The sequence below is a fragment of the Pongo abelii genome, chromosome 21 (genome assembly GCF_028885655.2).
Source record: "Pongo abelii isolate AG06213 chromosome 21, NHGRI_mPonAbe1-v2.0_pri, whole genome shotgun sequence".
Taxonomy (NCBI): Eukaryota; Metazoa; Chordata; class Mammalia; order Primates; family Hominidae; genus Pongo; species Pongo abelii.
In genome coordinates this window covers 12,328,535-12,353,610 of record NC_072006.2, presented here as the reverse complement: position 1 = coordinate 12,353,610, position 25,076 = coordinate 12,328,535, and the positions used below count along the sequence as shown (strand labels likewise).

Here is a 25,076-nt window from a genome sequence, read left to right as displayed (position 1 = left end):
CTCCAGAGATAGGCCTCCACTCTGCTCTGACTCTGCTGTTGCTTTGTATGGGGACTGCTCATGCCTTGGGTATGAATCGCTCACTCCTAAAAAGGAGCAGGTGAGAATGTGGGACATCAGAGAGTGCCTGGGTTTGTTTCTTCTCTGAATTTATTAGCCTGAAGAAAGAATTAGTGAAACCTGAAGTTTGGTGGTAGGGTGGGGATAGAAACTGTTGAAGGCCTCGATTTCTATAAATAGTAACCTCCATGTATGTTTGACAGGTGAAAGGAAAGCAAGCCAGGATGGATATTTACGACACTCAAACCTTGGGGGTTGTGGTCTTTGGAGGATTCATGGTTGTTTCTGCCATTGGCATCTTCCTGGTGTCGACTTTCTCCATGAAGGAAACGTCATATGAAGAAGCCCTAGCCAACCAGCGCAAGGAGATGGCGAAAACTCACCACCAGAAAGTAGAGAAGAAAAAGAAGGAGAAAACAGTGGAGAAGAAAGGAAAGACCAAGAAAAAGGAAGAGAAACCTAATGGGAAGATACCTGATCACGATCCAGCCCCCAATGTGACTGTCCTCCTCCGAGAACCAGTGCGGGCTCCTGCTGTGGCTGTGGCTCCAACCCCAGTCCAGCCCCCCATTATCGTTGCTCCTGTCGCCACAGTTCCAGCCATGCCCCAGGAGAAGCTGGCTTCCTCCCCCAAGGACAAAAAGAAGAAGGAGAAAAAAGTGGCAAAAGTGGAACCAGCTGTCAGCTCTGTAGTGAATTCCATCCAGGTTCTCACTTCGAAGGCTGCCATCCTGGAAACTGCTCCCAAGGAAGTGCCGATGGTGGCGGTACCCCCAGTGGGTGCCAAGGGCAACACACCAGCCACTGGCACTGCTCAGGGCAAAAAGGCGGAGGGGGCTCAGAATCAAAGCAAAAAGGCTGAAGGAGCCCCAAACCAGGGCAGAAAGGCAGAGGGAACCCCAAACCAGGGCAAAAAGACAGAGGGAACCCCAAACCAAGGGAAAAAGGCAGAGGGAACCCCAAACCAAGGCAAAAAGGCAGAAGGAACCCCAAACCAAGGCAAAAAGGCGGAGGGGGCCCAGAACCAGGGTAAAAAGGTAGATACAACCCCAAACCAGGGGAAAAAGGTGGAGGGGGCCCCAACCCAGGGCAAAAAGGCCGAGGGGGCTCAAAACCAGGCCAAAAAGGTAGAAGGGGCCCAGAACCAGGGCAAAAAGGCAGACGGGGCCCAGAACCAGGGCAAAAAGGGAGAGGGGGCCCAGAACCAGGGCAAGAAGGCTGAGGGGGCCCAGAATCAGGGCAAAAAGGCAGAGGGGACCCAGAACGAGGGCAAGAAGGCCGAGGGGGCCCAGAATCAGGGCAAAAAGGCCGAGGGGGCCCAGAACCAGGGCAAAAAAGCAGAGGGGGCCCAGAACCAGGGCAAAAAAGCAGAAGGGGCCCAGAACCAGGGCAAGAAGGCCGAGGGGGCCCAGAACCAGGGCAAAAAGGCCGAGGGGGCCCAGAATCAGGGCAAAAAGGCCGAGGGGGCCCAGAACCAGGGCAAGAAGGCCGAGGGGGCTCAGAACCAGGGCAAGAAGGCCGAGGGGGCTCAGAACCAGGGCAAGAAGGCCGAGGGGGCTCAGAACCAGGGCAAGAAGGCCGAGGGGGCTCAGAACCAGGGCAAGAAGGCCGAGGGGGCTCAGAACCAGGGCAAGAAGGCCGAGGGGGCCCAGAACCAGGGCAGGAAGGCCGAGGGGGCCCAGAACCAGGGCAGGAAGGCCGAGGGGGCTCAGAACCAGGGCAAGAAGGTCGAGGGGGCCCAGAACCAGGGCAGGAAGGCCGAGGGGGCTCAGAACCAGGGCAGGAAGGCTGAGGGGGCCCAGAACCAGGGCAAGAAAGCTGAAGGTGCTCAGAACCAGGGTAAAAAAGTAGAAGGGGCCCAGAACCAGGGCAAGAAGGCTGAGGGGGCCCAGAACCAGGGCAGAAAGGCCGAGGGGGCTCAGAACCAGGGCAGAAAGGCCGAGGGAGCCCAGAACCAGGGCCAAAAAGGAGAGGGAGCCCAGAATCAGGGTAAAAAGACAGAAGGGGCTCCCAACCAAGGCAAAAAAGGAGAGGGAGCTCCCAACCAGGGCAAAAAGGCAGATTCAGCTGCTAATCAGGGCACAAAGGTAGAGGGTATTACAAACCAGGGGAAAAAAGCAGAAGGGTCCCCCAGTCAAGGCAAAAAGGCAGAAGGGTCCCCCAACCAGGGCAAAAAGGCAGACGCAGCTGCCAATCAGGGTAAAAAGACAGAGTCAGCTTCTGTCCAGGGCAGAAATACAGATGTGGCCCAGAGCCCAGAGGCACCAAAGCAAGAGGCTCCTGCCAAGAAGAAGTCTGGTTCAAAGAAAAAAGGTGAGCCTGGTAAGTAACTGATTTCTTTATGAACTTAGAGGAAAGGCTGTCTTTAAATGACTTATGGATTCTCTCGGGAGTGCCACCTGCATCAGTCAGCTATTGTCATAATAAGGCTGCGTAACAAACATCCAAAAAAAAAATTCAGTGGCCTTCAACAGCGGTCATTTATTGTTGCTCATGCTTCTGGAGTTTGGCAGATGTGAGCTTTCTCGGTTGGTGGCTCTGCCCCAGTCTGGTTTTAACTGGGTTGGTGACTCTTTGCTACAGGTTGAGCTCAGGTCAGTTCCATGTGTGGTCCTTCTGGTGCCCTCCAGGGCAGAGGCCCTTCATGGTTACAACAGAGGCACAAAAGGGCATTTCAAGCCAGCATTTCATTGACCAGAACAAGTGATGTGTCTGAGCCTGAGTCAAGGGGCAGGGAGTCCACTGTGTCCAGGGAGAAGGGACTGCAAGGTGATGTGAGAAAGGAGAGGTGAGGAGTGAGCAATAGGTCCGTGTCTTGGCATGTCTTAAACATATGGGAGCACAAGGAGAGGTGAGGAATTAGGAGCAGTAATTCCGTCCACCACACAGTGCAGAAGAGTTCTGCGTGTTGGCAAGTCTTTCTTAACTGTCTGGCTGCGTTCTGTCAGCCTGTTCAGTGTTCTTGCCTCACCTGATGCTTTTGTGCAGCCTGACTCGTGTATCTGTGCTTGTTGAGTGAATGACGGTAGGAAGGTGTTTTTAAGGAACAGTTGCATTCTTTCCTCTTCTGCCTTCTCCTTCCCCTGCACCACCCTAGTCATTTGGTAAAGCATTATAGAGCATTAACATAAACACTGGATTACATAGATAGATATGTGATCATATGAAGCACTGGTTTACCTTTATCTTTTTAGTGTATATTACTGTAGAAATTGGTCCAGGGAGTTCCTGTTTCATGTTTGTCATTGTTTCACTTATGTTTTCTTTCTCTCCTCTCCTTTCCTTTCCTCTCCTCTCCTTTCCTTTCCTTTTCTTTTTTTTCCTTTCTTTTCTTTTCTCCTTTCTTTTCTTTTCTTTTCTTGTTTTTAAACAACCATTAGCTGATTTGGAAAAATAATTGCATTTGTGTTGACAAAGGGTATCTTAGGAGGTGTGAAATGTTTGGACCTGTGTCGGGCTGCACAGGCCCCATGTCTTTAGCTGGGCTTCCCTATCTTGCCTCTGTCAGGCTATTACCTTCGTGGGGTTTCCTCCTTCTCCTGCTGTTTTTGATGGGCCATTTGCTAGGGCAGCAGCCCTCTGCTCTGTGTGAGAGGCCCTGTCCCCTGTGAGCGGCTGTAGGCTCCTGTGGGAAGCCAGGGGCCAGCTGCCCAGCCCTGATCAGATGGCCTCGAAAGCCCTTTGAAAACCCAGATGCTCTGGCCTCAGCCCTACTTCCAGAGGCTGGCAGGCGACGCACTGCCCTTTCTTTAACATGATGTTCCACTTGATTCAAAGCTGGGGATGGAGCTGAGAATTGGCTTTTACTTGGTTCTTCCACATCAGGCATGTCCACAGCTTCCTGCATCCCATGTTATTGGGATCATTGTTATTTCGTGTGGTTTTAGACATTTGAAACGAGATACAAAACAGAAGTGTGATGATAACATTGGAAAGGAAGACAAAGTTGTTCTAATTTGCAGGTAATAAAGAACATTGTTAGGGATGAGACCTACGTGTGACCTCTGTGAACGTAACACAACAGCCTGAGTGGGGTGATAAAGTTGGAACCGAGAAAACAAACCCCATATTCCAGGAGAAGAAGATGAAATATTATCGATGAAAGGATAGTAATTTTCAAGTTAATTTAGTGGTCTACCATTATTCCAGCCAAACTTTCTTGAGAAGATTTTCCCCCTAATTTGACAGATTATTCCAAAAGTCCCATCTGAGGGAAAAATAGGTAAGAATAATTGAACAGATTTTTTTATAGTGGATTTTAGAAGGCCAGTCCTGTCAATGTGTGAACGTCTCCCAACTGTTGTAATTACAAGTAGAGGAATAGAAGGCTCTGAAACTGACTGGGAACTTGAATGAGAGAAGCATCATATTGCAGTAGGGAAGGAAACGTTCAGCAGATGATCTAGGGCAGTGTGTTCATATATTCATAATTTGGAAAAGTCTACTTAGACCCGCCAAGCACTTGCCTCTATAAAAATTTAATGTTTGGATGAAATAGATTTAACTTGAAAAGAAATGAATATGGATTAGCCCAGATGGTGGAAGATGGCCACTCTGACATTGTCATGAGAAGAAGTCACCAAGGCTGACATGGGGGAGCTTGACACACAGCCACGCAGGGCTGTGCAACCACAAGAAAGAGGCAGAGGCAGGGCCACACGTGCCACCGACACGCCGCCCGCAAGGTGGTTTCTTTCTTTTTCACAGTGTCGGCAGTCTGGAAAACATGGGGAAAGTTCTTTCTTGGACTTCGTATTTTTGTCTCTTGAATTAGCACTGAGGAATCTCAGGCCTGTTTTCCCATGGTTGATGTACAAAGGCATCTTCAGGGCCGTCTGCGGTGGATTTGGGCTACTCCCCAGACACCGTGAGGATCCTGGAGACATCCTCTCCTGAAGTGCTTCTTAAACTTTGGTATGCAGATGAATCACCCAGGATCTTGCTACGATAGCAACGGTGACTCAGCAGCTCCCAGGTGGGGCCTGAGATTTTGCATTTCTAAGCAGTTCCTGGGAGCTGCTGATGCTGTGGGTCCCAGGTCCCACATGTGGGGCCAGTCAGGATCCAGGAGACATCCTCATTTAACTAGCAATTTTGAAAACTCACATTAAAGCAAATAAGCTTTATTTAAAAACTGTTAATATAAATATATAATGTATATTTTTAAATGCTGGCATTGTAAATTGTGTGACCATTTTGAAAAGCAATTTTGTGAAATGTATCAAGAGCCTCAAAGGGGCGAGTAGTTTTTCTTCTTCTCCCGGAATCCCCTCAGGAAACAGTGTAAACTGTGGCAGCCAGGTCTGTGGGTGAGTGGCTGGGGTGTCCCTCGGTGCATGCGGCTCACCCAGACACAGTGCAGCCACTAACAGTGATGCCTGTAAAGATCCCATAGTAACCTGCAAGGACATGGTCACGTGGTCACAGTGTGACTTTTCATTGGAAAAGTCGGGTGCCAAATTCTTTAGATGCCTCAAGAACAATGGAAGGCAGAGACATTAAATAAGTGATAACAAGATAAACCGAAACTGTAGGAAATACAGTACAATTCCTTTCTGATTTTTTTCTTCAATGTAGTAGTAGTTTTCTCTTCAAAAGTCAAAAAGCAGCTGGGCGTTGTGGCCCACTCCTGTTATCCTCAGACCCTGGGAGACCGAGGTGGGAAGATCACTTGAGCCCAGGAGTTCCAGCCTGGGCAACATAGTGAGACCTGGTTTCTACAAGAAATTTTAAAAAGAAAGAAAAAAATAAAAGTCAAAAAGCAACGCTGAAGACCCTAGGTCTTGTGTTTGTGACAGCGCCCCCTGGAGCTGGGAACGCCCTTTGGAAAGCCTTCATTAATGCTACTGGGACAGGAATTCCAACGAACTGATGAAGCAAAGAATTTCCTATTAAAACCTGCCTTTCAGAAATTATTTTAGGGAGATAAAATTGGGTCTTGATATATTATCTTAAATACTCTCTTTGCCATTGCGAAAAATAAAGGAATAATGATACTTCCTTAATTCCAGATGTTAAAACAACTGAGATCCCTGGAAGGCAGAGGCCGCTGGAACTCCTGCTCCCGCGTGCTGTCTCTGGACGTAGCTCAGCACCGCAGGCCTCTGCCCGTGGGTTCATCTCAGTAGTTCGGGGGTGAAGTGCAGAGAAGGACCCAAGAGCCACAGTGGACAGACCTTAAGGGGCTGAGGGTGGTTTATATAATGGCACAGGCTATAGAGTCACCCAGGATTGTTGATAGGGGAGCATGGACTTGGTGACAGGTCCAGAGCTCCAGCCACAGTGAAGAGACCCTCCATGATTCCATGATGCTCAAGCAGCAAAAGCTCAGGACAGATGAAAGGAGGCATTCATAAACATGGAAGGGAGTCACTAGCAAACACACACGTGATTGAGTGGTAAGGCCTGAAATTCAAGGTATTTGAAATCCCAGTTAACAAGCAATGTATTCAGTCTACTTCTTTTCCACAGAATCAGTAGTGCATATTGGTAAGGTTCCAAGTTTATCCATAGAAAACCCACAAGTCCTTAATGTGTCTGGAGTTCCATGGTCCCAGGTAGAGATCTTCTCACTGGGGGAGCAGCATCTGTACAAGAAGAAGCATTTAGGACTCTGGCTTAAGATGCTTCACACTCAGCACCTGCTGCCACCAGTTCCGTGATGGGGTCACGCTGAGGATGTAGGGGACATTTGAATCCTGGAATGACAAAGGCTGTCCTGCAGGAAGACTGTGAAGGGAGGATGCCAGCCCTGGGATGTGAGGAGGTCGGGTCTATGTTATGTGGACGGCCCACACCAGTCTGCGCGGGTAGCAATTGGGGTAGAGAGCCCTGTCCTTTTGTTGTGTCCTTTAGTGCAGTGGTCAGACCCTGCATGGCCATTATCAAACCAAAACAGACAAAAACGGGTTCGTGTGTTACTGTTTAACTGTATAGTGTGCTTTTCTCTAGTCTGTTCTGGTGGGTATCTAATATTAATGTCCCAATCAGCATTGGTCTTTGGTGGCCTGGGGGTTGTGAGGCATGCGTGTGCGGTTCTTTCTGTCCACCTTGGGACCAGGAGGCTGTTCTTTTTTTTTTTTTTTTTTTTGAGATGAAGTCTCGCTCTGACACCCAGTCTGGCATGTAATGGCACAATCTTGGCTCACTGCAACCTCTGCCTCTTGGGTTTAAGCAATTCTCCTGCCTCAGCCTCCCAAGTAGCTGGGATTACAGGCACCCACCACCATGCCCAGCTGATTTTTGTATTTTTGGTAGAGATGGGGTTTCACCATGTTGGCAGCTGGTCTTGAACTCCTGACCTCAGGTGATCCACCCGCCTCAGCCTCCCAAAGTGCTGGGATTACAGGCGTGAGCCACCGTGCCTGGCCAGGGCCAGGCTGTTCTTGGCCTGTGATCTGTATGTATTGGTCTCATCTGGACTCTGTCACAGTCTGCTTATTCTTTAGCACACATGTATTTTCTGCTCTTTGCAGCTAACGGGCTCCAGGGACATTCCTTGATTCATTTGCGGCTACCATCTTCTTGCTAACAGCATGGGTGGCGGGGCCCAACCCCTAAGCCACTGCCAGGTGGTGTGTGCAAGGTCTGTCTGCATAGCACCCAGCTCCCAGCTGCTTTGCAGCTCTGACTGTAAAGGACAGAGGCCCTGGGTGGGCTCAGTGAAGTGTGCACCTCTCCTCACAGTTAGTCTGCTTTTCCCACACACAAATAACACGAACACAGGGGAGAGCCCGAGGGCGCGCTGGGCACGGTGGGCATGTTGCTGCATCTGGCAGAATTCCCACCACTGCAGAGTCAGTTGTCGGTGGCGCTCTCTGGATGCTTGGCTGTTTTGCTTTGCAAAGGCCCTTCTCTGCTCCGGGCATGCTTCATCACTCGCAGTGATTTCCCACCTTGTCTCTGTGCCCTCGGGTGATTTTCTTGGTTTTCAGTTAGCCATGAGCTGTGGTGCCCGAGGGTATGAGGCAGAAATCTGTGAGTCCGCAACATGGGTTTTCACCAGTGGCTTATGGAATTGGTTTCTCCCTTGCTATGTCTTATATGTGGAGTTTTCATGTTCCAGAATTACTTGGATTTCCACTTAACATTGGCGGCTGTGACCATGTTGCCGGGTGAGCAGGCCCGGATGAGACACGTTAGACCGTGGGTTCCTCCCTTTGTTGGAAAGGCTGTGGCGGCCACCACTGGCCGCCCTGCGCCTCATTGCCCCTCTGCTGAGGCTGAGCTTCCTGTCAGTCTGGGGACTGTCCACTCCAGCTTCTCTGGGGGTCATGTGTGCCCAAGCTGAGGCAACCGTAGGCAGAACTCCGGGTGGGCTGACTGGCCCTGGGCATCTAGAAACACAGGGACCTGTGGGTGTGAGTGTGTTGGGTGGGAGGGGTGAGGTGGCATGAGGGCTGTGCTGCGGGGATCTGGGAGGTGCTTGGCAGTGGGTTCTGGATCACCGGTGTGGAGCAGGCCGGGACGGGAGCTCCTCCCATGAGTCCAGCAGGCCTTGACTTGGGCAGGGGAGGTGTAGGGCCTAGGGTTGTGTTGTCCCATATGGGAGGCACTGGTCGCGTGGGAGCATTTAAATTATCACCTAAATCAGTCAGAAGTAAATAAAATTAAAGATTCCATTCCTCAGTCACACTAGCCACATTCCAAGTGCCTACTAGTCACACTTGGCTAGTGGCTCCCCTTACACAGTGCAGAGACAGATCATCTCTGCCAGAGCAGAAAGTTTTGCACAGCAGTGCTCTAAACAGGACCATCTGAAAGGAGGTGGCCTCTTGGATCACTGGCCAGTCTGTGCAGACCTGTGCTGGTGTTGCACAGAGGCTGTGGCTGGCCCATAGCACAGGACAGATCAGCAGCAAAACCAGTACTGGAGCTGGGCTCCACCAGAGACTTGAATTGCTTCTTCAGTCTTCCTGGCCTTAACTGTTACCTGGTTGGTCCAGCAGGGGCCCCTGCTGACAGGTGCCCCAGAGGGAGACCCGGCAGGAGTGGTAGGCCCAGGATGTGCTTTTGCAGACCCAGGCTGGAGCTCTTCCAGAACTTCTGCTCTGATTTTCCTCCAAGAGCAGATGGGGGCCCTGCAGCAGGTTTTTACCACTTGTCCATGGCTGTATTTGACAGAGAACATCTGCCTTCCTAATCCTTGCCTTTTACAATTTATTATTATATAAATATGTGTTTCCAGCAAACAAAATTCACAGTATGGAAGCATGGAAGGTGAAAATAGAAAGTCTTTTGCTCCATCCCAATCTCCATCCACTTCCCGGGGTCGGGGGGGGGGTGGGGCCCAAGTTCACTGTGCTCTTCACATGGGCACCCACAAACGGGAGCTGCAGTGCACACTGCTGTCTGTTTAACAGTGTGTTGGTGACATCTTTCCATATTGCACCTGCGAAACTGCCACATTCAGCTGCATAATATTCCCTAGCATGAATGTATTGTAATTTATTTAAATGACATTTAAGTAGTGTGCAGCTATTTTGCAGCTAAAATTAATGCTGCAATGATGTACATACACTGTTGTGTGTCTCTACAAAGTAAAGTCCTAGATAAGTAATTGTCAAGTCAAAAGGTGGGTACGTTTTTAATTTAGGAAGACAGTGCTGCATTGCTTTCCAGAAACGTTTCACAATTTACGATGAGAGGCCCACAAGATTGTTTTCTGACTCAGCACTCCTCACACGGTGCTGCTGTGCTACTCTGGGAATGATTCTAACTTCAGGAAGTTTGGGGAGTGGGGAGCATTATAAACGCAGACGTGGGATGAGGAGAAAACCTCTTTCTTTGGAAATGAAAGGCACGAATTCTTTACTAAATGTTTGGAGAGGAGGAAATTGATGGGATCCTCAAGAAGTGGAAATTCCCCAGAATGGAAGCTTCCCCGTGTTCCGGGTACTGTCAGCTGACGCACGTGTCCAGGCTTTAGCTGGTGTGTTCTCCGATAGTTAACTGAGCACTTAGGCACGATGTGTATTAGGAAAGTCAAGTTTCTAGCACAAGACGTGTGTGTATGCAGTGGTGTTGGTTTTTTAAAAAATCTATTTTTATCCTCAGGTTGAGTCTTTGTTTGCAGGATTATGCTGGTTTGCCTCCCACCCTGGGCTGCACTGATCTTGTACTAATCACCATCTGGGTGTTACACCGGGAGGAGAGCTGTCCCACCCAGCACCTGGAATCGAGTCTGGATCCTACAGTGTGGGCGTAGACTGAGGAAGTACATATGTACATTCTGAAGACCCCACAGTTAGCGTGAACTCCAGAACAGTGTGCTTTTAACTGGAGCTTGCTTCACTCATTGTTGCTGCTGGGTGGAAACAGGTGTTTCCTCCTTACCTCTGCTAGCACGTCACTCAGGGGATGCAGGGTACTTGTTGCACTCTTGGGGAGTCTGGAGCTCACCCAAGGACCTGTGACCTTTCTGCCTAATGGAAGGGGGTGGGTAACCCTGGGGGCATGGCACTTCTCTCTTGGCTGTGGGCCTGCTTTCTGCGGGGCCCTCTTTCCCCAGCCTGCTGATGCAAGCTAGTTTTACTCTGTGGCCAGAGGGACCATTGTGTCATGACCCAGGAGAACCCATCCAACCTCCATGAGGTGGCAAACACTCAGAAACAGGCATTTCAGAGGCCCATTCTTGCCACATTGTCAGATAAGTCCATGTGGGAAAAAGAGGCCACCTTTGGGAGGTAGGATTATGGGTAAATGTTAGTATCTCCCTTTCACCCTTCTGCATTTTCCAGTTTTTCTGTAACTTTTTTTTTTTTTTTTTTATGGAGAAGAAACAAAAACTCCATTATTTGTCTCCATGTCAAATAAACAGGCCCTCATTATACCAAAGCTGATGGAACTCTCATCCTTCTGGGTGTTTTGAGGCAGCCCCGTGTCCTCTGAAGAGCAGCAAGGAGCACCTTGCTCCTTTTGGGGTCTGGAATGAGGAAAGGTAGTGCCAGCTCTTCTGAGGCCTCCAGAAGGAGGCCAGTGCCTGTCCCAGCCCTGGCACACAGGCGCCCGGGAGGCATTCATGAACTGAGGCAAGGTGGGAAGTTAAAGGCAGTTCCCACATTCTGGAGCCTGGCAGTGCCCTGGTGGGAGGGGGCCTGTGAGCTCTGTGTCGTGTGCAGTCTCGCTGAGCCCCCATTCTGCCCCCACAATAGGAAATGCAACCTAAAATCCCAAGTCGTGTTCTGTAATCTAATGGGGCTGGGGCCACAGGTCAGGGGGTATGGGGAAGAGCTGTCAAGCCCCCAGGAAATGGTGTTCAAGATGTCTAGGGTAGCAGGGCCCTCATCTTAAACAATTTGACTTCGTGATGGGAACACCCCTTGCTCCCAGCTCCTCATCCACCCACCCACCCACGCCTGTCCTCCCCATGTGTGGCCTGCTGTGCTCCAGACCCAGCGCTGCTTAGCACAGCAGGTGTGACGCCACTGCACTCCCCAGCCAGGTGTTTGTTCAAATGTGCAGTTTAGGAGGCTGGTTTCCATGCTTTTATTCCTCATGCAATTCTCTAAGGTGGATTTGAATTTTTACCTGTTTGACAAAAGCAGAAAGCAAAGCTCAGACCTCCCAGAAGTCATGCAGATGACCAGCAGATGGCAGAGCGGCCGGTGTGGGCAGCCCCTCCTGAGGCCCCCGCCCTGCCCGGCAGGTGCCCCTGTGCCCTTCTCGCCGGCGGTTGCACAGAGAGGTGTACACGGAGATCAAGTCAGATACTTTTTCTTTTGAACTTAACTCAGTTTCTCAGGGTCTGAAGCTCTGAAGAAAACTCTCTGGGGCTTATGAGCCTTTATTCACTTTCTGTGGAAGTTCTTCAAACCCAACTTTTTCTTTTCTTCTTCTTTTTTTAAAGAAGAACAAAAACATCCCCTAGGGAAGCGAGCCAAGTATCAGTGTGAGAAGCTGCTAGATGACACTCTTCCAGAAATCTCTTTTCAGCCACTTGAAAACATGGTGAGGCTGGGACTCCAGTCACTGCCCCCAGACGGCTGTGGTCAGACAGCCTGGGATTAAAAATCCCCTGCCGTTTTCTGCAGGCATTAGGTAGAGTCCTAATTGCTGTTTAAACCGTATCCTCTTTGGGCCAGCCTGTGTGCCTTGGGAAGGGCCTTGCCCAGAGGTCCTCCAGGAATTGTCTTCCTTTTAAAAATATTGTGATGTGGGTTTTTTTAACTCCAGGTATAAAATTGATTTTGTTGAAATTTGGAGGAAAAAACGAAACTTTAAAGAGGAAAACAGTTATTCAATCTATAGGATATTTTAAATTCCATTAGATACCATTAAATATACAGCTCCCCAAGTTTGTAGCTGATTACGTTTTTCTCCAACTAAAGGAAAAGGACTGATTAAAAGGCCCTGAATTGGGTTGTTCTCGACATTATTTGTATTTAGCTCCATTGCCCTTAAAGCTGCAAATGTGACCGTTCATGGCATTTGGGGTCAAGTGCAGCTGCACCTCCTTGGCCTGCTTCCTGTCAGGAGCATTGACCAGCGCTTGGGCAAGGCCGGGCTCTGTGGCCTGAGCTGGGCCTGGAGTCCACTGTTTGTGCACTGCCCAGGGCCTGCCTCAGCTGTGGGCAGATGAGCAATGAGTGAGAGCAGGAGTTGCAGTTTGCCTCCAGGAGCATTTGGTAGATCTTCATTTCCTCCAGGGTCTCATAAAGTTCACTTCCCCCACAGGCTCAGGAGGAGCCTTCACGGCCACAGTCCAGGAATGAGCAGTTAGAGAGAGGCCAGCAGTGATGTTGGCCGGAGCTCCTCCCTAGAGAGCGTCTTGCGTCCCACCTCGGGGTGGGACCCTGAAGGGAGCCGGCTCCTCGGGTTGAGAGAGAGAGAGATGCCCTGGACTTTGGGTCAGCAGGAATGGGGAGCTTGTCTTCAGCCTCTGAATCTTGGTCTGCAGAGGCTGATGACTGCTTGTGCGGTTCTGGGCTTGCAGGAGGCACGTGGGAGCCCCTTCCTGGGGTCCCAGGGTCTTCACCTTCTTAGAGCAGACCTGAGTTTGGGTTGGGTGACTGGGGACTGCAGGGCGTGGAAGGCACACCAAGATTGTGATCTGGCTTTCTTCCCACAGGGGCAGCCATGCTGGGTCCCTTGGTCTGCACTGTCTGGAGTCACCCCTGTGCAGGCCTGGAGTCAGCAGCTATTCAGACTGCATCTGTGTGTCTGAGGGAGGCACCCTCAGAACTGATCTGGACAGTCTCTTAGGAAATGAGAGTTTTTGCCAATGGAGTTCTTCCCCAAGCCCTCAAGTCCATGCCATTTCAGGTTCCACTGTCAGAGTCCCTGGGCTGACACCTGGGCCTCTCTCACACCAGCTCAGCTTCCTGAATACTCGGGCCTGGATCCTGGTCCTGGGCTCTTAGGACCCAGCGGGGATTCAGGCTCTTAGGACCAGGGTCCAAGCCAGCTGGTCTGCCTGCTTCCAGCCTCATCCTCCTGGGCATCCTGAAATCTTTTTCTCAAATTCAAACGTTCCTTTCTAGGCATCACTTGTTGCCTACAGAATAAAATCCAGATTCCCAGGGCCTATGAAGACTTGGACCTAGTCCAACCTCGGGTGCAAGTCTGACACCCTAGGGCCCAAAGCCCCTCACCGTGTCCTTACCCAGCTATGCTTGGCCCAAGGCCTTAAAGCCTTTCTCGGCATTGCTGCCACAATCATTCTCCAGGTCCCCCTTGTGTCACTCTTCTGCCTTATGGCCCTGTGTCCTCTGCCTCTGTTGGCCACAGCCCAACCCATAACTTAACTTTCCAGGCCCAGCAATTTACGGACTGCTGGGTATGCAGGTGGTACATACTTTGTGTCTAGAGACCACCTGGCCCTGCCTGCCCTGGTCAGGGCTGCTGGGCATCTGTAGCAGCAGCTGGAGCTGAGCTGGAGCCTTTTGTGGGGCCCATCCCAGGGCCGAGGCGATAATCCCCTCCTATTAACCACCAGCTGTTGCCAGGGCTCAGGCAGCAGTTCCTGGAGTGGTTCTGATACCCTCCCCGTGGACTGAGAGAGCCAGTGTGCACAGTGCAGGGGTGCTCCAGCAGCTGATGTGGGGGGCTGGCCGCCGAGTCTCATGAGGCCCCTTAGGGCTGAGATCCTCCTTCTATGCCTGAGCCCTGGCCATGGGGGATCCTGGAAATTATACAGAGAGAAAAGCCTCATCCAAGGACGCCACAGTTGACAGTGAGAGAGAACACTAAGTGCTTCTTTGCCAGATGAGTTTAATTTTAGGTGCCTGAGCCTCCCAGCGTGGTCGCAGAAGGGAGAGTCGTTTTGAAATTTGGGCTGTGAGGTACGTTATCTGAGCTGCTGTGAGCTGCTTGAAGGCCGGCCATGCTGATTTATTTTGCTGTGCGCTACCCTGCGCCAGGCACGGTTCCAAGCATGTTGCAACTTACTCTTTCCAGCCATGCTGTGAGGGGAACAATGATCATCCCCATTTTGTAGGCAAGGAAACAGAAGCAAAGGAAGGTTAAGCCACTTGTCCAAGGACACAGGTGGGAAGGAGCTGAGCTGGGATTCGACCCCAGGCCACCTGGTCCCAGAGGCCTTGCTCTGACATTGGTGCCCCACTGCCCAAGGACAGAGGTGACCTGCAGACTGGACGTGGCCCACAGATGTGTTTGTTCATCTATACAGTGGTTTCATTCATTTATTTATTTTTTATTGAGTTAGCAGTAAAGATGAGACGATAGCACTTAAAAATCTCGTTTCCAGGCTCTTGGGCAGGCCTGTGGCTCTGAGGGTTCTGGCTCAGATTCCCCCATTGCAGCCATCACCTGGAGGTGAAGTGCCGTGCCCAGGGCCACCCAGCTCAGGAGAGGCCACCCCCCTGAGCCCAGGCCTGTGTGGTTATTTGTCACGGTACCTGTCCCATTCCTGCAGGGCCTGGCCCCTGGGGTGTTGCTGTGTCCCCTGCCAGTCAGAGGTCTGGATTATCCATCAAAGTGAGACACTGGCCTGCGTCTCTACTCTTGGGTCTCCTGCTCCCTGGTCACTCCCCAGGCCTCCTGGCCTGTCCCTTCCTGGTATTTCAGACCCACCAAGATGAGCAAAAAAAGCATTAGCCACAGGAGCAAGCCCTCAGTGAGCTGAGCTGTTCCAGCATTCACTGCACCCTGGGCCTTTTGAAGTCTGTGATTTCACAGACTAGGTGTTGAGTCTGACAGACTTAGTTTAGTGCGTTAAGATTTCACAATTCGGAAGATTACTGGTGTCTTCAAGTATTTGCTGGAGCCCTAAGTGATGTGCCGGGCACGCCTTAGGCTCCCGTTAGTACGTTATTTAAATGCAACTCATCTGGAGGCCCAGAAATCCTGCCTCTGCTTCCGAGGGCTTTCCTTTTTTCTTTCAGTTGTGCTGCCCTTGATTTGGGGACAATTGAGACAGCACAGTGTTTACCTAAAAGATTTAATGAAAAATGTTTTGTAAAGTTATACCTCTCTAAAAATAGTATAAAAGGTAGTGTTTGTATGAGTGTGGCAAAGGCTGTGGAAGTTTCTGGGGGGCCATGAAGGATAGCAGAAGAGAGCCTTAAATTTTGCTGTATGCAGCTTTGCGTTTGTTTCACTTGTTGCAAGTTTTTATTTTTCTGTTAAAATATCTAATAGAATGGAATTACATTAGAAAGTTTTAATAAAGATTTATGAGAATGCCGCTCCGAGAACACTCTCGGGAGCACTCTGTGGACTGAGCCTGCGGTGGGTGAGCATGTGGCCACGCTGACCCCTGTACAGGAAGCGGCGTCCTAGAGCGCATGCTCTCCAACTGCCTTATCCAGATGTTTCCCCACCTGGCAGTGCAGTAGGGGCTGTGGGGCCTGGAAGGGTGGTCTTTAAGGAGAGAGTTCAAGAGAGGCCAGAGCTCTTGGGTCACTCTGGAACCTCTGTAGGACCAGGGGCTGCCAGGAATTCAGCAGGGGGCGCTTTGGGGGTCCCCGGTTCTGGAAAGGAATAGGCCAGCCAGTCCAGGAGAAACAGAATGTGAGCCACACACGTGTGAGCCATGGATGTGATGTAAATGTCCTTAGCCACATTTAAAAAGGCAAGCAAGAAACAAATGGACTGAATGTCAACGATACATTTTATTTGACCCAGTTTATCCAAAATGTTATTTCAACATACAACCCATATATAAAATTATTACAGATACTTCACATTCTTTTTTTTTTTATACCAAATCTTCTAAATTCCACGTGTACTTTCCACTCGTAGCACATCTCAAGTCAGGCCAGCCACGTTGCAGGTGCCCAGTAGCGACACGTGGCTGGTACCCAGCACATCAGACGGCGCAGGAGACTTTTCTGAGTCAGGAGGGGGAAATGTCTTTGCAGCCAGCAGCTAGACGCCGGCTGAAGCAGCTGCCCTGCCCAGTCTAACTACAGAGGTGTCTTTGAAACAAGTGGCCTCTGTCTCCTGGAAAGTGCTGGCAGTAGACACGCACCTGCAGGCTGAGGGGGAAGACAGGAAGGCTGGGAACCGAAATGTGAACTAACACGGGGGTTTCTCCCAAGAGTGAGCCATGCATGTTTTTATTTTCTTTTGGCTTTTGGGTTAGAATTTTCTCTTGTGTGTGCATTAAAATTACTTTATATACATACACGTATTTCAGTAAAAAGAAGGTTGAAGGGGCATGCTTTTGCCAGGACCCGTTTTCGTGGTACCCATGACCTCTTAGGCCTTTGGTGTCAACATGGTTATTTTTAAACTCCCGAGCCTCACCAGGGTAAGAAGTTATAAAATAAAGGTGCTCATAGCAACCAGCTCGCCCACATCCCACGTTCCCCTCATTAAGGTATCGTGGCAAATGCTTTGACTTGTAATGAAAATATTATGACTAGTAAGTGAAAATATTGTGACAAGCCAGAGAATTGAGGGTTGCTATGGAAACCAGCCCTCTCCTTTGTCCTTCCAAGGTGGGCTCAGCTGAGGGGGCTGCTGTAGGCCGGTCCGCTCTCTGATTTGGCTCATTTTTAGTGCTGTCATTCAGCTGTGGAAGAGTCCAGGCACTCAGGCGTGGCATCTTGGTTCACCCTTTCTTGCTTCCAAGGCTGCATTCAAGCCCCAATGAGAGCAAAACCGTGTGTGTGGGGAGGGGGGGGTGTCGGCAGTTTTAGTTTTTCAGAAGTGACGGTTGTTGGCAGATGGCTTCCTGTCCTCCAGGCAGTCACTCATGGACTGGCGAGTGGACAGGCCCTTTCTATAAGAACCCAGCCAGCCTTCCCTCTCCCAAACCCTGTCGCTGCCTAAGCTTCATCCAGGGAGCTAGAAATAGGGTTTGCACTGATGTGTGGAAGCAGCCTCTCCTTGCCTTCTGTGCTCCTCCTGTGGCTGCAGGAGTGTGGCTCTGGGTGTCTGTGTGTGGTGGACGGTGGATTCGCTGTCCAGTCAGGTCCCACAAGGCCACGGGGCTCAGTCACTGCCAGTGGGGAGAACCGTGGTGAGCCATGCAGGTTGAGAACAGGACCAGTGCATTTGCGAGAAAAAAAGGAAGGGAGAAAAGCCTATGGGAAAAGTACACCTTGCTTAATTTTGTTGCAGGCCATCTTGATGGTAGAAAAAAAAAAAAGAGGAGCTCTACTTCCACCCTAGGCTGGGACTTCCTATGGGCGAGTTAGGACGGCGCAGGGACCCATTGTTGAGTTAGTTTCTCAGTGTCCTGAAAGAGCAGGAGACACTGGAGCAGACTCGCCACGCTCAGCCTGCTGACCCCAGGCAGTCGGAGAGCTCTTCTTGGCTATGACCGGAACCTTCTTGGTGTGATGGGCTTTGTGGCCACGTGTGTTGTGGCGTATGGGCCTAAGTCTCAGCTCTTTCCCTCTTGCTGCACAGGGCCCCCAGATGCCGACGGCCCTCTCTACCTCCCCTACAAGACGCTGGTCTCCACGGTTGGGAGCATGGTGTTCAACGAGGGCGAGGCCCAGCGGCTCATCGAGATCCTGTCTGAGAAGGCTGGCATCATTCAGGACACCTGGCACAAGGTGGGCCCACCCTCCTGCTGGCCATGCTCAGAGGCCACTGCAGCTGGCTAGGGCAGTTACGTCCTTCCCTCTGCCTCTCCCCCTCAGGGGCCACTGAGTTGCAGTGGTTACCTGGGTTCTGGGGCCCCATGCCTCCCACCACCCGAGATGCCCGTCAGGATGGCCACACGCACCCTGCCACGCCACAGAGAGGACATTCATAGAACAGCCTCCACTTCTCTTTCCTGGCAGAATTCTGCCACCCCAAGGGATCACTCGCAGGTGCCTTGGCTTCTGTCAAGCCACCCACGGCCCGGCTCCTGAGATGGTTAGGGCTGGGGCAGGGCTCTGTATTGGCAGGGGATGGGATCCAGGGAGCTGGGGCCTAGCCAGTTTGTGGCCACAGCTCAGGGTGCAGAAAGGAAGGTATAGGGACACACTGTGTGGGGCCCTGTGAGGTTTCCCAGCCCAGAAGCGCCCCGGTTTCCGTTGTGCTGCCAGGGGCAGGTTCAGAGGCTAAGAGCTCTGAGCTATCTCATGCCTCTGGCCAAGAGCTGTCCCCAAGAAGTGCTGCGTGGCACATTCCTTCACTGGAGTCAGAGTTCAGGGTAACGTTGCTGGAGAATTTAGTGGTTAGAGATGCTCAGGTGTGCCCTGAGGCCAGTGGGGTCACTCCCTTCCTGGTCATACACATCCTGCACGGTCTCAGTGGCACCGAGAGCTTGTCACTCATCACTGGGGGCTCTACTGGGTATGAGTGGCCATAGGAGATTCAGATGACCAGGGAGAGGCCTGGCTTTGCTCAGGTCACTGTCCCCAGAGTACCCGGCCCCCATACTGCAGCCAGAGGCCTACGGGCTGCATGCCCGGCTCGGGTAGGCTCCAAGCCAGAAATGGTGGCCAGCTGCCCCTCAGAGGAGCTGGCAACACCACACTCCTAAATGCCACTCCAGGGATCCAAAGCCTTTGGCCTTGAGAGTCCCAACACACACTGGGTCAGGGGGGCCCCGGCAGGCTGATGGCTGAGGCAGGGGGCTGCCTTTCCCCACAAGTATCTGGAGTCCCAGTGGAACCCTTGACTCGAAGCCCCTGCTCCACTTCATCAAGCCCTCAGGCCTCTGCTCTTGTCCGGGGTCGGGGGATGAGCCAAGTCCTGTTTGTCCCCTCTGTTAACGCATCTCTGGGTACTTCTAGGCCACTCAGAAGGGTGACCCTGTGGCGATTCTGAAACGCCAGCTGGAAGAGAAGGAAAAACTGCTGGCCACAGAACAGGAAGATGCGGCTGTCGCCAAGAGCAAACTGAGGGAGCTCAACAAGGTACAGCCTGAGTGGGCTCAGAGATGGCTTGTCCTCTCCCATCCTCAGAGGATCCCCGCCCCATCCACGGTGGATCCCGGGCTCCGAGATGCTGGGGCCTGCCTGGAACGTAGCTGGCTGTCAGGCCGCTGAGTGGGGACTGCCGCTTATCTGCTGCCTAAAGAGCCGAGGGCCGGCGGCTCACCCTTGGCAGTGCTCGTGGCTCTACGGCGTGGTGGCTTCCTTCGTGGCTGTAAGAACGCAGGGAAGTGAAGCAAGGGTTTGGAAGTTAAGCAGCATCAGTTTGTGATGGGGATGGACCAGATCTGGCTTTCACTAGACAGGTCCTGCAGTCACAGGCCAGCTTTCTAGGGGCTGTGCCTGGAAAGGAGGGTGGCCACAGTAGATTCAAGGTGGTTTTCTTGAGAATTATGCAAAACCTTGTGGGGAGGAGACTGGAGGGGCTGCTCTTCTCCCTTTTTCTGATGTCAGAGGAGGGATGTGCAGGGAAACCTTGGCTCCCCGCATCAGTGGATGGCGTGGCAGGTAGCATTTGCACTCTGAACAGCAATCGGTGGTGGGTTGGTGCTGCCGTAGGACAGGGCTGATGGCACGTTGAGATTGTGTTGGGATCCATGGCAATAGGGGCTGTTCTTCCCACTGCAGAATTCACCGGGGTCTTTCCCCACCTCTCTGCTTTTGAGGGTGGGCCCTGGTGCCCCAGCCTTCCTGGGGGAAGGGCAGGGTGAGGGGCCCCCTGGCCCTCTGGGACTGGTCAGGCCCTGTTGAAAGCCGTCTTTGCCCCATGCAGCACCGCAGGCTTGCCCTTGCCCTCTTCCTGCCTCCCTGCCTTCTCCGTCCTGGGCAGCGGGCGCATGGAGGGGCCTGGATGGTGGACTGTCCGACAGTGTCTGGGCTACAGCCCTTCCTCCGGGTGCCTTTGTCTGCTCGAGCACAAAGAACTGGAAGTAAGGTAGCCTTACTTTTTGTCACAAATTCAGGGTCACAGCTCTGAGCCAGATGGAAGTTCACTGGGTGGGGGACGGGCAGGACCAGAAGACACACCTTAGATGGCCGCTCTTCGATGCTGCCCTCCACCCTGTTGGGGTGGTACAATATCTCCCTGGCTGCATGCTCAGGGCAGCCTGTGGTCCTCATTCAGTACCCAGCCTCCTCGGAGGCCACCGGCCTTGCCTCTTAGGTGAGGAGAAGGTTAACGGTGCATGGCCTCCCTCCCACCCACACTCTGCTCCCTAAGCCCGAAGAGGTCCTGTTGGGCTCCCAAATGCTAATCTGTGAGGACCCCCATCAAGCTCTGCCAGAGGCTCCTAATCTTCAGACCTTAGTCTGCCCCCCAAGCCCCAGCTCAGCCACTCACCCTGCCTCTGGCCTCACCTCTTGCCTTTCCCTACCTGTGCCCAGACATGCTGTGCCCTTTCGTGGCTCCCCGGGGGCTCTCCTCTTGCTCTTCCCTTGGCCTCTACTGCCCTGCCGTGCTTGGGCGTCTGGACATTGTCTTCTTACTCTGGAAGACTCAATTTGGTTTCCCTCCCTCAGGAGCCTTCTGGAGCTCCCATGTTCCTATTCTGCACAGAGGTCATTGGTACAGTTAGGCATCACCTGGCTGCATCTGGCTCCTGTCAGACCTCAAGCCTGGCGGCGCAGATGCACTCGGGTTGTCTCGCCTGGCTCAGCCTAGCAAGCCACCAGTGAACAAGTGGCCACCGAGGGCCAGGCCACCTCGCAGCCGAGGGGAAGCCTGGAAGCATTTCTGAGTATTTTACATTGTCTTCTTGTAAATAGTTAAATGTTTGTAGTCGATGCCTTTGGCCATTTCTCTTCCCTGTGCTCGTGCTCTCTGTTGAGAGTCCTGAGCAGAGCCGATGTGTTTACCTTATTCTTTTTATTTTTTTGAGACTGGAGTTTCATTGTCGTTGCCCAGGCTGGAGTACAATGGCACGATCTTGGCTCACTGCAACCTCCGCCTCCCGGGTTCAAGCGATTCTCCTGTCTCAGCCTCCCGAGTAGCTGGGATTACAGGCAAGCGCCACCATACCCGGCTAATTTTGTATTTTTAGTAGAGACGGGGTTTCTCCATGTTTGTCGGGCTGGTCTCCAACTCCCGACCTCAGGTGATCCGCCTACCTCGGCCTCCCAAAGTGCTGGGATTGCAGCCGTGAGCCACCCTCCCTGGCCTGTTTACCTCATTCTTACGGTAACACTGCAACTGCCCAGTACTGCTGAGGGAAATGTTACGAGACAGTAAATTCCAGAGAGTGTGGCAATTCCTCTTACCTTAATCCCCCTCAGGAGCTGGGGAGATAGATGGAACCTATGTTTCTTGTTCTAGTCCCTTCGACATGTTTTCTTTGTCCTTGTAGAGAAGTTTTTATGGTTGAAAAGGGTTTTCATTAATTCTGTTTCTTGGGGTCTGATGCTGAAGGCATGATCTGGACACACTGAGAAAGAAAATTTGGATCATCTGCTGTATCCAGGTCTCCTAAATATGCAAAGTCCCAGTAGAGTTGGGTTCAAGGACCAGTCCACACACTGTCTGCAGGAGTTGATGGGCTCAGACGCCCTTGAGAACTCTGTCCTGGCTGTCCGAGAATCTTTGGGGGGTTTGAGGAGTCCAGGCAGAGCTCCAGTGATGTAACCAAGAAGGCACAACCTTCTGGAAAAACATTCCAGCTGTCATGTTCCTGGGCACCAGAACCTCTGTCCTGAAGCCACGCCTCAGACTGGCCCCGTCCTGGGCTTGGTCCCATGTTCTGGCTTTAGGGCCCAGAAGGAGACGGGGCTGTGAAACAAAAGGAGCCCCAAGGCCCTCTGGGACCCTCAGAGGGTTTACCTGGGGGTGGGGTCATGGGAGGAGTTCCTGTTACCAGGCCTTCTTGGTGGAGGTTGCTTCCTTGCTTGGCTGGGGAAGCAGGTTGGAGGGCTCTCTACAGTCCTCGAAGCTTACACCATGAGGGGCCCCACTACTCCTAGGGAACAGCGCCCGGAAGAAGTAGGGACAGAGGGTCACTTCTGAGCCGATGCTAGTGATGGTGCCAAGCCTTGTCTTCTTGTGTGCCGGAACCCCCCACCACCATCAGGAATGCTTTTCAAGAAAATAAATCTGACTCTTGCAGCTGAATTAAGAGTTTGACAAGCAGAAGGAACCCTGGGACTCTGAGCTCTTTGAAGAAAAAGAAACCATAGAGAGCTAAACAGCTGCACTGAGGACAAGTGACTTTTCTCTGCTCTTTAAAAAGCCTAGAGGCAAAGGAGGGGGAAGATCCCATTGAATCCTGGCGGCCTTGGGACCCTGACCCCCAGGAGAATAGGGGTCTGCAGACCCTGAGCGGGGTGGACCTTGGAACTGCACGAGGCCTGCCCAGGGCTGGGAAGGGTGTCTCCAGGTGGCAGAGGAGGGCTGAGGATGACCCGAGTGTGGCTTCCCAACCAGCCATCCATGTGGCTGTGGGAATGCCTGGTCTCCCTGAGCTTTGGTTTCTTCGCAAGGCTGGACCATCTACTTGGAAGGGCTGTTGTGTGGGAAACTCAGCAAAGAGAGCGGGCTCCTCTCTGCTGGTGTTTGGAGGCTTCCAGCCATCCCCACCACACCCGTCTGCCAGCAGTGAGCCGGTGGGGCCACGTGTGTTAGAGGAGGAAGTGCGGAGGGGTCCTGGAATCACCGCTGAGCTGTCCTCCCTTTCCACAGGGGCTTCCCAGCCCACACAGAAGGGCAGGCGTCCTCATTCCTCCCCTTTCTGGGAACCCCTGGGTCTTGTACAGTGCTAGGTTTGGGCCCCACCTCTGCCTCTTAGAGCTGCTCCCCAGCCTTGGACAAGTGTGTCCTCTCCGAGGCTCTGTGACCTCAGCTTGAATGGGGATTGTAATACTTGTCTTCCAGAGAAAATTAAATGGGACAGTGCTGGGGCACAGTGTCAGCTGTGCCCCCCACTTCTGTAGCTAATCAGTGAAGCAGACCTGCAGGCTCCTGTGGGCCTCTCACCCCGGGCAGAGCCAAAAAGATGATTGTCTTTGAAAAATGAGGCCAAGGGTCCCAGGAGGTCCCAGAGAGTACCAGGAGCACGTAACAGCACCAGCACCCAGTGGCTCCTCTTCAGGGTTCTTTCCCATCTCAGGCAAGAGGGACACTCTGGCCTTTGGGACAGGCCTCCCTACAGTCCTGGTCTGGGGAGGTGGCGGACTTCCCCACTCCTGGCCCACTGCCCTCCCACGTAGCAGCCTTGATGCTTGTGGGACGCTTGTGCCCTGGTCACCCAGGCCTGCTGTGTTTATGGTATGTATTCACATCACATCAGTGCTGGTCTGTCCAGGCCTGCTAGACAGGGAACACCCCCACCTCAGGGGCTCATTGTGTCAACCATTCCTTGAATTGTCACCCTGCCTCCCTGTGGCTTCTGGTTGAGGCCATCCCTCTGGGATGACACAGACCATGGCCAGCCTTCCCATCCTGCTCTGTCCCTGCTGGAGACGCCAGACCCCCCAGACTCGGCATCCATGTTCACTTGTGGGTATCTGGCACTGATCGGAGCCGATGTCCCCCTGGGTGGAGGACAGAGCGACTGCCTGCAGAGACCCATGCCCTACCCCCAGCCACGGCGGAACTGGCAGCTGGCCCCACCCCCACCCTAGCCATCAGGGCTTGCTGCCTTTCAGTCCTGACGAAGGCACTTGAGTAGAAGTAGGTGTCCCAGGGGCCTGGATATTGGTGACTCTTCAAGCCGGGGTGTTGTCATCACAGCAGGGCCGAGCCAGTGCCCTGGAGAGCCAAGGACAGCACCGTGTGTCTCTGCTGTTCCTGCTGCATCTGCCACCTCCACTGTGGCCAAGGCCTGACGTTGAGCCCACAACCGGCCAGGGCCAGCAGGGTTTCCAGGGATCCCTTGTTGTCTGTCATCGTTCCCGCTGCTACTGGCTTGAGTCTAGCTGAGAACCCGGCCAGCAGGAGGGGTCTGTGCTCTGCTCTCCAGCCTCCCAGCCCGGATGATGCTCTTGCTCCCTTCTGATAGGCTCCTGCCCTGCAAGGCTTACCGGCCCCTCTCTCTGCTACTTTCCTCTCAGGAGATGGCAGCGGAAAAGGCCAAAGCAGCAGCCGGGGAGGCCAAAGTGAAAAAGCAGCTGGTGGCCCGGGAGCAGGAGATCACGGCTGTGCAGGCGCGCATGCAGGCCAGCTACCGGGAGCACGTGAAGGAGGTGCAGCAGCTGCAGGGCAAGGTGGGTAGTGGCTGGCGGGGGCATGGGAAGGGACAGGACCCGGTCCCGGTCCAGGACGGAGGGAGCCAGAGAGGCCCAAAGGGCAAAGCTTGAGGAGGGGGTTGAGGATGCCCACAGGGGTCTGTAAGGTCTGGTCAGGTTTAGGGGTCCAGGGGCTTTTGCATTTGGCTGGACAGGGTCTGGCAGCCCAAGTGTGTGTATAATGTTAAAAGCCAGGGAGGTATGAAATACCTTTTAAAGAACACTCTTCAAAAGAGCCTAGTCTCAGATGACCAGCCCTGTTTCCGTACCTCCTGGGTGTCTGTGAAGTTCTCACCCTTCATGTGAACCTGGAGAAACGCTGGCTCTATCTTCTTTCCACGTGGTTGGGAGGATCCCATAATACCAGAGGCCTGAAAAGCACACAGCTCCAGCATGGGGCTCCAGGCCAGCACTGGGCGGCTGCCCAGACCGGCCCTGTAGTCAAAGTCTGAAGCCTGCACCCTGCTCATAGTGGGCTGCGACCTCCTCCCTGCTGCATGTCTCAGGACGTGCCGGAGGTCA

General features: G+C 52.7%; 1 protein-coding gene across 6 annotated transcripts in view; it reads left to right on the top strand.

Moving 5' to 3' along the window:
• Positions 1-25,076, top strand: part of RRBP1 (ribosome binding protein 1) — a 68,865-nt gene that overhangs the window by 21,489 nt on the left and 22,300 nt on the right. For 5 of the 6 annotated variants that reach the window (XM_063720588.1, XM_063720587.1, XM_054541600.2 and 2 more), the window contains 4 exons: positions 264-2,382; positions 17,881-18,029; positions 19,203-19,325; positions 24,381-24,533. In XM_063720588.1, the coding sequence (XP_063576658.1) occupies positions 285-2,382; positions 17,881-18,029; positions 19,203-19,325; positions 24,381-24,533 (2,523 nt within the window). In that variant the 5' untranslated portion in view covers positions 264-284. The remainder of the gene's footprint in view (positions 1-263; positions 2,383-17,880; positions 18,030-19,202; positions 19,326-24,380; positions 24,534-25,076) is intronic. The other variant, XM_063720589.1, reaches the window with a different exon arrangement.